The 13,989-nt window shown below is 49.0% G+C and overlaps 1 protein-coding gene across 3 annotated transcripts in view; it reads left to right on the forward strand.

The window, feature by feature from the left end:
* The window catches only part of LOC138566710 (transmembrane protein 87A-like), a 1,181,601-nt gene that overhangs the window by 503,480 nt on the left and 664,132 nt on the right, over nucleotides 1-13,989 (forward strand). For all 3 annotated transcript variants that reach the window (XM_069644306.1, XM_069644305.1, XM_069644304.1), the window contains one exon: nucleotides 2,636-2,700. In XM_069644306.1, coding sequence (XP_069500407.1) covers nucleotides 2,636-2,700 — 65 coding nt within the window. The remainder of the gene's footprint in view (nucleotides 1-2,635; nucleotides 2,701-13,989) is intronic.

A 13,989-nucleotide genomic window follows, 5' to 3' on the forward strand; every position in this document is an offset into this window, starting at 1 on the left:
TTCCAACTATAGACCTATTTGCCAAAAGCGAAAATCCTCAATGCCCAGACTTTGCAACCAGGTTCCCTCAGCCAGGCTCCAAGGGGAACGCCCTATGGATGAATTGGTCAAGGATGTTTGCCTACGCTTTTCCACCAACCCCTCTGATGAGGAAGGTGGTGAACAAGATCCACAGGGAACCAATGACGCTCTTCCTAGTTGGTCCTATGTGGGCGAGACAACCATGGTATTCACACCTGCACAAACTGGCGGTGTGCGACCCCATCAAACTCCTGTGCCGGTACAACCTACTCTCCCAGCATGAGGGGCTAACCGTGCATCCTCAACCCAACTTGATGAAGTTAGCAGCATAGCTCCTGAGGTCATAGAGTTCGGACATCTCAATTTACCCCAGAGATGTATGGATAAAGAGTCAAGAAAACCTAACACAAGGCACTGTTACTATGACAAATGGAAACGATTCGTTATTTGGTGCCAAAACAAGGAAATCAACCCAGTTGATTGTTCTCCTCCAATTGTCATCATGGGAAAATGGCTGTACATAACATACTTGACAAACGTACCACAGCCATCAACACCCCTACCCACCGCCACAACACAATGGGAACCCACAACATCCTACGGCCTCCTCCCATGCACCCAAAAGGCTAGTCCTTGGACACACCCAGTAGAAGGCAATAGAGACATTCATGGGAACATGTGGCCACGTAGCTTTCCTGACTGCAGGTACGTATGGGTATAGTAAAGGACCCAAACAAGGCAACATTCTCAAACCTACTTCCAACCAGTCGCCAGACTGCACACCAGAGAGTAGGGGCTTTGCAGGCACAACAGAGCATAGTACACTGACTGGAAATATCCTCATATTGTCTCCAATGCACTCCCCATACCTAATGGAGTCTGCCTGCACTCACCAAAGATTGACAGTCGCCTGTGCAGCTACCTCGCAATGAAGTATATGTGAGCAGGTGCGTGAATGGTCCATATCGCAAAACTGTGATGGTAAAAAATCTTTCCATGTGGCAATGTCTTACTGCCCGCCCTGAAGCAAGGCTGTGCCCAAGCCCTAGCCTCTTGGGTACATGTGGAGGCCTATGGCCTCCGCTTGTGCTCCCAAAAGCCTAACCCTTGACCACAACCACTACACGGCAATGGAGGCATGCATGGGAACATTTGGCCACGGACCATACTTGCCAAACCTACCACTGCCACCGACACCCCTACCCACCACCACAACGCAATGGAAACCCACAAAGGCAACATAAGCACCGACACCCCTAGCCAACAGCATAACACATTATCAATTTCTTCGCATCCTCTGCAATGCAGTCCCCATTCCCAGTGGAGTGTCCATGCAGTCGCCACAGAAGGTTGTCGCCGGAGGAGCCACCCCGCAAATTGCTGCATTGCTCGCGTACACCCCTCGCACACCGCAGTCTTCTTTGACCTAAACAAATATATCATATTTTCTGCTTTTCACTCCCCAACCTTTTCATCCCCTCTTTCACCCACACGCTCCTGCAAACCATGTTTTGCAACCCCTTCCGGCACGGCAGAATTGCTGCAGTGTTTGCGTACATCACTCGCACACCACCGTCTTCAACCTAAACAAATACATTTTTTCCCCTTTTCACTCCCCCAATCTTTTCATCCCCTCTTTCACCCACCCGATCCGGCAAACCATGTTTTTACAACCCCTTACGCCCCCCTGTCCTCCGATACACCATGGCAGCATTTCCCAAAACTTTGATGCACAGCACGCTTCCCTCCAGCCAACCACCGGCTGCGTCAAATGTTCGCCAACATCACGGCATACTGCAAGCCAATGAGCCTTCTGTCTTCAGAGCGAACAGGGAAATGGAGCCAGATATCACAATTTTTTTGAGACGTACATTTCAGTTCTTTGCAACAAAAGTACTTGTTGGATTTCCAGCAAAGACACAAAAGCACGCTTTCTGAACGAAGCCCCTGGTCCTGCTGCAAATTTGGTGAAAATCTGTCCAGCCATTCGCCCTGTAGCCATGCGCAAAGTTTTTCCCCATTCAGCTATTGTAAAAAAAAAAAAAAAATGTTGGGACCCACTGTATAATTTTGCCCCCCCTGCACGAAACCTTACCAAACTTACCGTAAAAATACAGAGCGGGCCATATACTACTTTTGCAAAGTTTGGTGAGGATTGTTCCAGGGGGAGCGAAGTTATAAGCCGCCGAAAAAGTGGTCTTCCTATGGCAACTTAACCATAACTACATGCCCGCGTTATATAATATATACATTGAACATAAATTGTGTGAACTAAATTTTGTGAGCTGCAACACTGTTCAAAACATGTTTCAGACATTAAAATTCTTGCCGTGGCATTGCAGCTCACACAATTGTGATCATTCTAATTGTTTTTATCTTATTTCAAGAAATGCAGTAATAAAACTGACATTGCCAAGACACAATTTCCAATTTTGCCTTATGTTTGTTAACCTTTCTTTTTGGACTGAGTTCTGGAGGATTTACAGGTGGGGAAACATTATGACTTTTATTCGATAAGCGACTTTTGTACAAGTCTTTGTATATACTCTAGGTCGAGTGGTTCATAGATTTAGATTTCCCATTTAAAGCATATATTTTTGTTTTCTTCCCGCAGTGGATGTGTCCATGAGGCACCCCGTGCACCAGTACACTTCTGCCTCGGAATGGCCCCTCATGGTGGTGAGTAGTCCTTGCTTCTTATCCTTGGCTTTTCTACTCTAATATGTCATGTGATGGCTTTGCTCTCTGTATTGTGTGTCGAATCCCAAGGTATTGTCACTGCTCCCATGGGGTGAGCCCCTTCAAATGAGGCCAGGGAGGTGAGGCGGCTACCCGATAGTCCCCCTGGCGGGTGGTACTCAGCAGGTGGATCTCATGGGGAAGGAAGCCCCCCATGGGAGCAGTGACTATCACCTTGGCAGAATGTGGTATTCACTCCTTCATTTTCTGTCCCCTCTTTCCTCTCACCCCACTCAGTTCCCTGTGGTTCCCCACACGTCTATGTATCTCTGTAGAATAGTGGACTTCATTCATACAGATCATGCTGGAACGAGGAAGAGTGAGGCTTACCCTGAGGGAGTACATACACCCACTGACACGAAGATGATCAGACAAGGAGGCAAAAGCCCACTGCGGACCCAATGTATGCGGTAGAGTCAACTAGAGGCAGATCCAGCGATAAAAAAGCAAGGAAGGGCTGTGTACCTTGTCAGATCCTCCCTGGAGGATCCGAGAGCCGGCTGGAGGTTTGCCACATAGCACATGAAAGGCTGACGGAGCCTCGCAGAACACGCTGTGTTCACAAGTGACCAGGCTGGAGAATTGGGGGCCCCAGGGAAGACCGGGAGGCGGACAGCACGGCCGGCTGCACATGCAGAGAAGGGACCTGACCTGAGAACGTTGCGTAGCCGCGTGAAAGCCTGTAGTAGGAAGAAGCAGTTTCGCAAAGCCGCCTGAGCAAGCCGGTAATGCCAAACAAGGTATTTGGTTCACCATAGTGGGTGGTGGAGACAGGTGAGAACGAAGCAGGCGATTGGCGGAGGCTAGAGAACCCCATCTCCCTTGTTCCGGTACCTGGGGAAAACAAAGACTGTCACATGAAAACCAGTGCCTGGCAGGTTAGTGACACAGGCGTGGGCTCAACAAGTAAACCCGGGAGAGGCGTCTGTGTAAAGACTGCAGGGGGGGGGGGGGGTGGTCTGTACTCCTGCTCTCTATATGGTAGAGGAGAGGCACAGAGGACCCCAGCCAAGATACTCTTACGGTAGCAATGGACGAGCAATCGAGGCCTAGCTTCTTAGGAGGTGATGCAGGCTGGTTCTTAAGTACAGTGCAGTCCCCAAGCCCCGACAAAGGAATGTCTACACACTGCATTAGTTAAAACAGTCTTTATATAATTAAAGTTTCAAAGTTATTTACACAATCACAATAATTCACTTTGTGCTTGGTTAATCTACAATGGCAAATGTATACAGTTCTAAGTGGTACCACATTTATTATCAGCTTTCATCATGGTTAAATGTCACACAAATCACTTAATAAAGGCAACCAACAATAGACATAGGAGGAAAGCAGTTAGTTAGTACAAATGGCAGAATACTGGCCACTAGACACAGTTGTGTGTGGAGATCCCCCCAACCCCCCCTACCTGGGCAACCTGTAAAATAAAGATATACCACAAGCCCAGTAAATATATTGTTCTATAAGTCTTATTTCCTTCTACAATGTTTCTACCACCCCAATGTACCTGGAATAGCAGAGTTCGACGATGAGTCGTCGACGGATCCTCCTTGAGCGGCTCCCTTTAAAGCAGGGGCCACGGATCATCGAGATCCCTCGAAGAAAGTGAACTCTGCGTCGAGGCGGCAGCTTCGGTTCCAGCGGTGCTCGTAGACGATGGAGCGAAGACGTCCTGCAAGGAAGAGGCGTGCGGGGCACCTCGAAGTCGATAGTTCAGGACCGCAAAGAGTTTGTGAAGCACTGTGGCCCAGCAAGGGCGTCAAGTTGTCCGGCGTCACTACGGTCTTTGGGTGGCGGGAAACCCACCGGCGGATGCTCCACGGCGCGTCGGCGGCCTGGCCGTCTTCGGCGGGATAAGTCGTGCGGCGGTGCACACGGGCGCGTCCGTGAATCAAAAGTCTTAGGCAAAGGAGCGTTGCGGCTCCGGTCGTCGGCGGCACGGCGTCAAGCGGTCCCCTCTTCTGGGCAACACGACTTCGATGGGCCTCCAGCGGTTATAGCAAACCTGCGAACCCTGGTCGATTGTGGACGGAACGTCCGATGCTCATCTTCGTTCTCCTCGCGGTCCCAGTCTACGGTCGGCAGCCTGTCAGGGGTCTGACTTCCCGGGCGCTTCGGCGAAGGTTAGCAGTGCTCGATGGTCCCTCGGAGCACGGGAAGAGGGCGCCTAACCAGGTCCTCTCTTGGATCAGTCTTGACTGCTTTCGGCTTTCGGGGAAGGGAGACAGCAGTCAACCTTCATCAGACTCGACTTCGAGATCAAGCGTCAAGTTTCAACTTCAGCTTCTGAACGAATTCTAGCAGTGAGAGGCCCCCAGATATACTAGTTGATCTCTCATTCATTGTGCTGGGTCAAACTCAGGCAACCAATCACTTAGAAGAGCATTCAGCAGTCAATCGGGCATACAGTGCTTTCATGCCATTCTCCTCCCTCTCAGACACTCGCAACAAGGAATGTGTATTGGGACAAGTACCCAGCCATTCAACACTACACACTGCATTCATACCAGTTTCGAGCAGTGCTGTCTCAGTCATTGTGTCAAACACCAGAAACTAGACATCCACATCAAGAAGTGCATATTGGTCACACACTCCATTCACCGAGGTCCCACCCACAGGGTGTACCCACGACATAGTCACTGGGAAGGCTCCAGCCAGTCTGGTCTGGACTTCACAACAACATCATATATGGAACGTCCACCCAACAGCCAGTCAGGGGGAAGGGACAGAGTCAGGGCTTCCCAGGACTTTGGGAAAACAAGGTAATAGGCAATAGAAAGCAAGAGGCCACAGGGGCCATCTTGTTTCCTATCAGGAATCAACTGATTCCAATGGCAGGACCTGGGTATCCCAAATGCCACCAGCCCATAACCTGCTCTGTGGGCCACACACAGGTTCCCAAAAACATACACTAGGGCACAGGGTTGCACCCTCACCCATGGGTGCCATAAGGGTATCCCATGGGTGTGTACACCAAACCAAAACCAGGAAGAGCTGCACTGCCAGGAGTCCCACATGGACTCCTGGGCTGAAAACAATGCAGAACACAAAGGAAAAAGGCAGAACCCAAGATAATATAAAGGGGCCTGGAACCGACACAAAAGAGAAACAAGCTACAGAACAAGTTGGGGAAATCCCAAGACAGCCCTGAGGGGGTCTGGGACCCATCTTAGAAAAAAGAGGTGTAAGAAGCGAAGAGGTTGAGGACCCATTGCCAAAAGAAGAGCCACTTTCTGGAATTTTGCGATCTACAGTCAAGTCTGGAAGGATAGTGAACCAGACTTGATACTATATTTGTGAACTGGAGAAAAGAGGGGACGACTCCTTCCCACTTGCCCTCCCTGATACTTGGGAACTGTTTCGTATACGTTTTGGAAGAGCATTTTCTTTTATTCTGATATAGATATTTGTCAGCAAACACGCTACCATAGACTCGTACTTCTGCACCCTTACAATTGGTATAGATTCAGTTTGCAAAAGGTACACTGGGATAAGGCCTTCACTGCAACATAGCTCAGCAAATTTGAAGTTCAGTTGGATCCCCCTCAGCTAGGAAAGTAGACGGCAGGGGGACCAAAATACAAAAATAGCAGGCAAAGCCCTGGTAACGACCAAGGTTGAGAAGGTGACAAGCGGGAAGACACAGGAGTGAAAACACAAAGTGTTTTGAGGTAAGTGGAGCAGAGGTCAGAACTGCTGTAACATGAGGGGTGGACTTGAAGCAAGAGCAAAAACTGCTGAGTGACAGCCATAGGGAAAACGGCAAAAGTTGGGGTGACAACCTGTTCTCTTTTTTTTAGAACCAACCCTGTGGGGTTGTGATCAGTTTTTGGCATTTAGTATAGCCAAGGTAACATGAGCTGAGCAGTAAGGCAGACACCAGGAGCTATCGTGGTTGTGCATGAATACAGTTAACCACAACCAAAGGCAGTCAAGTATGAGATTCCGTGGATAAGAACACAATTATACTTTGCCTTAAGACTAAGCAGGTAAAATGTAACCGTAGCAAAGTGGGAGATTGTAACTTGAGGGCTGTCTTCGTTCGGCATTGGGACTTTGTTTCCCAGATCCCACCCACATGCCATTGGCAGGCGCCACAGGCCTCATCAGACCCGCACTGGCGCGAAGCGGGCTGTTCATTAGCATGTTGGAGGAGCTATCAATATAATCCCTGTGCTGCTAATTAATAACGTGTCACAATGTTAGTGTGTTTAAAAAAATATATACTTTTAGGTCTATATTTAGGAGAAATATTATAATATGTGTATTTGATCCCATTTGTATGTGTTATGTTGCGGGGTCTCTTTATCAGGGTGCTTATTAGTCGGAGATTGTAACTTGAGGGCCATCTTCGTTCGGCGTTGGGACTTCGCTTCCCAGATTTCCCGGCATTTGATGCTCTGCCCACATGTCATTGGAAGGCGCCACAGGCCTTACCAGACCAGCGTCAGCGCAAAGCCCTGATGCAAAGCCGGTTTAGGCCTGTTTGCGGCCTGCGGCTGCAGTTGACAGGGTATGCGGGGGCCTTCTGGAGCCTGGGTCCTCAATACCTCCAACTCTCTCTTCGTAAATACCTTTCTACTCGAGCTCTTTGCTCCTCCAACTCCCTCAGGGTCAGTCGCTTCTCTAAGCAATGAGTTGGTGGTAGATTTCTTTCTTCGGCTGGGTGTAAGTGATTTCAATCCGGCACTTCACCTCAGTCAACACCTAGCGTGTAATGCACAACTGAAATCCTTATTTATTTGTGTCTAAAAGTTCTTCTATTCTGAACGATGTACTACTCATATCACCCCCCTCTCTTGGAACCCCCCCAGGTCACACTGAACCAGGAATCAGGCTGGTTTGCAAAGTTAAAATATTTATTTATGTACTTACAAATTAATCACACTATGTTTAATGGGTATACAATAATCCCCAATGGCGTGATATAACACTAAGCAATCTCTTTAATGCACAAGGAGCAATATTGAGCAAAACAGTTCAGCACAGAAATCATACTTTTGTGTGTGTGTTCAGAACAGATAGCAGTGTGGTTATTATTTGCCCCTGCACACCCCTCAACTCCCCAATAGGCAATGTAAAGAGATGGGAGAAGAGAGAACAGGTATTCAGGAATTGCAAAATTCAAACAATATCTCAATTCCCCTTCCCGCATCAACACAAGAGAAAAACGGAAATGATTGGCAAGCTGTCAAAATAGTTTCAAAGTTATCAGAAGAATGGATGGTGCAAAAACACTAATTCTGGTTTAAATTGCTGAAATAGTTTAAATTCTTATGGGAGCCGCTGTGGATAGTTACAGGCAAGCACTCGCAATGATTTGATACTAAGAGACCATGTGAAATCTTAAAATTGAGGTTGGAAGCAATCAAAAGCTGTTTTACACGTGTCTGAAATTCCCTAAACAAAGATTTGCGGCAAACTTTTCTGCGCGCGACATTCGCGATTACAGGATAACTATATGGATTTGGAATGTGGTTTTAGATGCGAACTAAAGCTGTGGATGTTAGCTACAATTCTAGCACAAACATTGAATGAGTTATAGACATTTTAGTGGAGGTCGTTTTTTTCAGATAGGCGCAAGAAAGGGAAAACAGGAATGCGCTTTTAAAAGACAAATGGGATTTCTTATACTAGATTATGACTATAGAAAAAGAGAATGCCACACATGAATCTCCACAGTCCTGGCCAGGGACCCTTCATGTGGTGGATACTCCCTTTCTTTCTGGGATTCAGTTTATTTATTCACAACACTAATGATTTATGATTTTAGAAAACAAATGAGAGAAACTTAGCGCAAGAAAAGTTCTGACCATTCAAAAATACTCCTAACACTACCAGTTCTGAATACAAGAGAGGATGGGTTTAAGATTGGGATTGAACTAAACAAGGTACACAGGCTAGTGAGACAGTTCTTTCTATAGATACTCACTATATGGGTTTCAAACGGAACGGTCAGGGATTCTGGTCAGGGATTCACAGCGTCAAGGCGATCTGGACACTGCACGGTACAACTGGACTGAATTTGATCTGCAATGGCTCTGGTCACAGCACGGCACAACTGGATTGGATCTTTTGGTTCTGGTAATAATTCTTTTCAGCAGGGAAGCAGTACAGCACAGCCAGGCTGTTTCTTTGGTTCCCCTTAGATTTCTGGGGTTGGTTCTGGAAATTTAAGGCCTAGCTGAGAATGGTTCAGCTATAGAATGGGCGAAGGGACTGACAAGGGCAGTCAGCAGTGTGAGCAGTGAGCGCTGTTCGAGAGCGCAGTATTTCCTCACTTTCTTTTGGAGGCGTGTGCTGAGAGGCGTGTGCTCTGGTGAGCCTCTGGCACTTAACCACTACCCTCCGCGAAGCGGACCGCGAAGGGACTGACAAGGGCAGTCAGCAGTGTGAGCAGTGAGCGCTGTTCGAGAGCGCAGTATTTCCTCACTTTCTTTTGGAGGCGTGTGCTGAGAGGCGTGTGCTCTGGTGAGCCTCTGGCACTTAACCACTACCCTCCGCGAAGCGGACCGCGAAGGGACTGAAAAGGGCAGTCAGCAGTGTGAGCAGTGAGCGCTGTTCGAGAGCGCAGTATTTCCTCACTTTCTTTTGGAGGCGTGTGCTGAGAGGCGTGTGCTCTGGTGAGCCTCTGGCACTTAACCACTACCCTCCACGAAGCGGACCGCGAAGGGACTGACAAGGGCAGTCAGCAGTCCGCGGTCGGCGGGAGGAGGAAGGAGAGGTCTGCAATCAGCGCGCATCGAGGGAAGGGCTTTTCTTACCATGTCTGAGCTGGTGCAGAGAGCCAAAAGGAAACCATCGGTGAATGATCCCGAGCCGAGAAATCTACGGAGCAAGAAGCAGCGTTGTCCAGAGCTTCTAAATAGCAGTTTTACCGATGCAGCTGAACAGGTAACAGAATCTGGCCTCTCGCCGGATACACATCATCACCTCCCCCTACCAACATCTTCGAATAATGCAAAGACTCAATCACAACACTCAGAGTGTGTCTTCAGTTTCCTCACGATTGAGGGGAGGGGGGAGGAAACCTCCACCTCGGGGAAGGGTGTTATAGACTTCTCTATGACTAACGAAACACCCACGCCTAAAACTTTGCCCCATGTGGTAAAAGGGGGAACCAGGGAACCCCAAGCGTCACCCAAGACAAGCCAAGTCCCACGGTTGGAACCCCCCCATTAGACTAGAGAACCACCTAAGCCCGCTCGTTTTGGAGAGAGAGCCAGTGGACGCCAACGGGAGGAAGGGGACCTTGGGGGCAGGCCCACCCGATATGCCTTCTATGGGGGGGGAACAAGTGAATATAATGATACACACGATGGGGGAAATGGACGACCTGCGAACACCGCCAGGCAGCGAGGAGATCTCCCCTCCCACATCATCAATCGAGCTAGAGGCTAGCTCCGTAGCTCTAGAACTTAGTCCCTCTACCTCCCTGAAGAGTTTGGTGCCAGCGGACAGGGTGAGACCATTGTCGCCTCAAGGGGAGGCCAGTTTAATAGACTCTCTAAACCCCCAGGACCACAGCGCCTCGGCTACCACAGCTTCCTTTAGCCCGGTAGCGCTGTTCCAGCCGAACACAAGTCCATTGCCCATCGCTTCTCCTGTGATCATCCTACCATCGAGTCCTCTATCTGATAGAAGGAGGACGGAACCCTCTGCTTACCTAAAGACACAGGGGAATTTAAAGAAAACGCTCCCCAAAAGACCAGCGCGCCCAAAAGTTCCATTTAAGAGAGGGGGAGTAGGAGGGAAAAAAACTCAACATCTGAATCCCCCAAATGCAATGATTACCCTCAAAGACTTTTTTGGCAAAAACTCGCGCCGTGAAGGGCGGGGACAGCAGGAATTCTCTGACGCGGAGCTGCTGGCCATAATGGAAGACACGGCCCTACATCTCTCAAATTTAATTCTACCTCCCAAACGTAAACCTCAGGCGGAAGAGGTTATCAACATGACGGGGGTAGCGAAGCTACCCACCGGGCCGGCAAATGTCTTTCCCAGTAAGTTGTTACCAGGGCTTGAGTTTGGGCTTGGCGAGGAAGGAGACACTCGGGCTGGTCCGGATGCGAGAAGAGTTCCTTCAGTGATAAGTGACGTTCTGGAAGTTGCACCAAGAGAAAAAGAGTGCTCTTTAGCTGCTAGAACCCAGGACCCCGGTCGGCAGCCCCAGGAAGTTCAGGATAAGGATAGGAGGGGCTCGCGGGAGAGGAAGGAGAAGCCCTCGCTCCTTCCTGACTCGGAAGAGGGGGCAGCCTCGTCGTTCAAATCATTCCTCCCTCCGCCGCCTCTTTCCCCCCTTCCCTTAAAGGAGTCAAGGAGACAGGGTTAGGAAGCGGCTTAGATAAATGCACCGGGAACCCATCGCATTTGAACTCCCCTGTGCTTCCTCGACGGAGGAGCGAACTAACTGCCAAACCGATGCCAGAAACACCTGGGAAAAAGCTAGACCCAATGACGATCTTGTCCACTGTCACGATAGCATTGGCTCCGTTTGGGAAGCTGTACGAATCGATCCACGAAACTCTTAAAGATCAAAACACTCTAATAGCATTGATGCACTCTAAACTCATCTATCTGGAGGGCTTCGTGCTGGCCCACAGGACTTGTGGGCTTGACTTTCAAAATCCCTTGAGTAATAAGAGACCTCAACATGCGGACGGGGACCTGATTGACACGTCAATGGTGCCCAAACAGGTTTCCTTAAGTAATCAGGAGTCCCAAACAACGGAGGATGTCTGCAGTTCAGCTGATCTGAGGGCCATAAGGGAAAATGCAATCTTCCCCCAGCCCCCTAGGATCGAGGCAGTGTCAACAAACCCGCAAACAAAGAACTCAGCAGGCACGAAAAACGGTGTGGTAGTTCTTGACCTCCCGGAAGATGGTCAGATTCAACCTGCAGAGAAGGGATCCAATTTTGCAGCTTTCCGGATCCCGTCAACTTTTGAAATCTTTAAGCATGTAGGAGTTCCCTATCCGGCCCAAGGAAGAAAAAAAGCCCAGAGGGCGGCCAAACCAATGTCAACTGAGTCGAGGAAAACACCAAAGCTGAAACCGAACAATACAAGAGAATCAAGGATGGCAAATGACCCACCGCCAGTGCAAAATAGAAAAGTGTTCAAACTAAAGCCAGCCGATCAAAATCAGGAGGATCCCCCTGACTCGGAGTCGGTTAGCGACTTAGACTCAATTGATCTTATCGACCTAAGCACATACTCGGTGGAAGAGGAAGAGATAGAGCTGTCGCCCCCAATCCAGCAAAAACGAAAAACCCCAGAGACTCGTGAAAACAGAGCTGCGGAAGAACCAAAAACAAAAGCCCTCCTTATGGACTCGTCAACATGCACCCCTCGGGCAAAGAACAAGAGGAACTTGAGCCAGACCTCTAAGACAGGTCCAGAGGGACTGAGAACCAAGAAGGATAAATTCTCACACAAACCCATGGAAGAAAGGCGCTCCCCCCGGCCTATTACCAGGAAAAAGTGTGATAGTGACAACAAAAGAACTCCTGTCGTTCTAAGAGAGGTGGCCGAGGGAAGCAAGAGACCGTAAAGAGAGAGCAAAGGCTGGAAGAGCTTCCACAGCAATTCTAAATCCGCATTATAAATCACGAGTCCACGAGCAGAGGAGGAACGAAAGGGAGACGGGTCGGAGGGGCTCTCACGAAGAGCAGCTGGGGATCTAGATCCTCTAGGAAAAAAAGAAAAGACTACCAGGATCTTCAAACTCCAAAGGGTCCATGAAAAACAGGACAGTTGGATCCTGAACCGTAGAGCCCTGGCAAAACTATTTAGCGAGGCTCGTCTCTCACAAATCAACATCACAAAGGAGATTAACATTCTCGAGCCAAATCCCAATGGAAGAAAAGACAGCTCGTATCTCCACATTGACTCAAACTATACACAGCAACAGATTTGGGGGGAAAGGTCTAACCTCTTGAAATTGGGCTTCGAGCTGCTCTATGTCGCGGACGGCATTCTGGGGCCCAAACCATCCCAAGAGGGTGCTGTTAGGCAGAAACCTGTGCAGTTCCCTTGGGGAACACTGCAAAAGATTTAAGACTACAGGTAGAGCAGTAAACCCCTTTGGTAGCAGTCTGTACCACCCAGATTTACCTGGTAGCTGTGGCTGAGCAGTCAGACTTCTCTCAAGAAGAGTTAGGCAGTATGTAAAGTATACACAATATGTACCAAAACACAATAGCACAAGCAAACACTGACCAGAGCTTGGTTTCAAAAGTATATAGTTATTTATTTAAAATACACATAAGTTAAAAACACTCTAGCAAAAATATAGTAAAAGTACTTCAACACAGTTATAATGAAAGTAGATTCAATCCTTTCTCCTATCTAGACAACTCTAGGTAAAACACCACTTAATTAAAACAGAGGTGAGTGCTTAACGTTAGATGACACTCTAGTAGTTTCCAAGAAAGGGAGAGAACAAGTAGAAATAGGTTAGACACACCACTCTAAGGTCCAGAACACTTGCAATAGGCTTACAGAAGAATAAAGTCACAGGTGAGCAAAAGTCACTAGGCAGGGCCCACTCTTAGAGTAGCCGGAGCGAAAATGTGCCCAAGATCACACTGTTAGTTAGAGATTCAAAGTCTTGCAAAGAGTCAAAAAGAGGTTAGAGTGGCTCAGAAAGTTTAGCCAAAGTGTCCCAGGCACTCCCAGGTTCGAAAGCCGGGGACTAAATCTACCCCGTACAGTCGGTAGCAAGGGAAGCCAGGCAGAACACGGTACCTTAAGCGGAAAGGATCCTCCAGCGGTGGCAGTTGTTCCAGGCAGTGGCAGCAGGGCTCGACGTCGGTCAGGGGAGAAGAAGTTCTCGCTGAAGAGCAGAAGAAGAGGGTCGTTGCACTGCCCGGGAAGAAACCAGCCGCGGAGTCCTCCGGTTAAAGGGTTGGTGCCGATTTTCGCGGTATGGGGGTAAAGTGTGGTATTCCGGTTGCCGGGGTGCTTGGCACAGGCAAGGCGGCCACGAGATACCTCAAAGAACGGAAAGAAGGCGAAAACTGGTTGTCCCCACCAGTCAAGGGAAGGAGCCACTCCGTTAAGAGTTCTCCTCGGTCGTCGGGAAAAAGTGGTGAGACGGTTCAGCAGGGCTCCACCGGGTGGTGTCGTCGAAGCAGGTCGGCTCAGCTCTTCCCTCGTCGGATTCTTGGTCCTGTGGCGACTTCTGAAGTCCCAGTCCCCAAAGCCCTGCTTTTATGCAGCAAACCCC

Source organism: Ambystoma mexicanum, chromosome 2p, assembly GCF_040938575.1.
Source record: "Ambystoma mexicanum isolate Mex_15411 chromosome 2p, UKY_AmexF1_1, whole genome shotgun sequence".
NCBI classification, from domain to species: Eukaryota; Metazoa; Chordata; class Amphibia; order Caudata; family Ambystomatidae; genus Ambystoma; species Ambystoma mexicanum.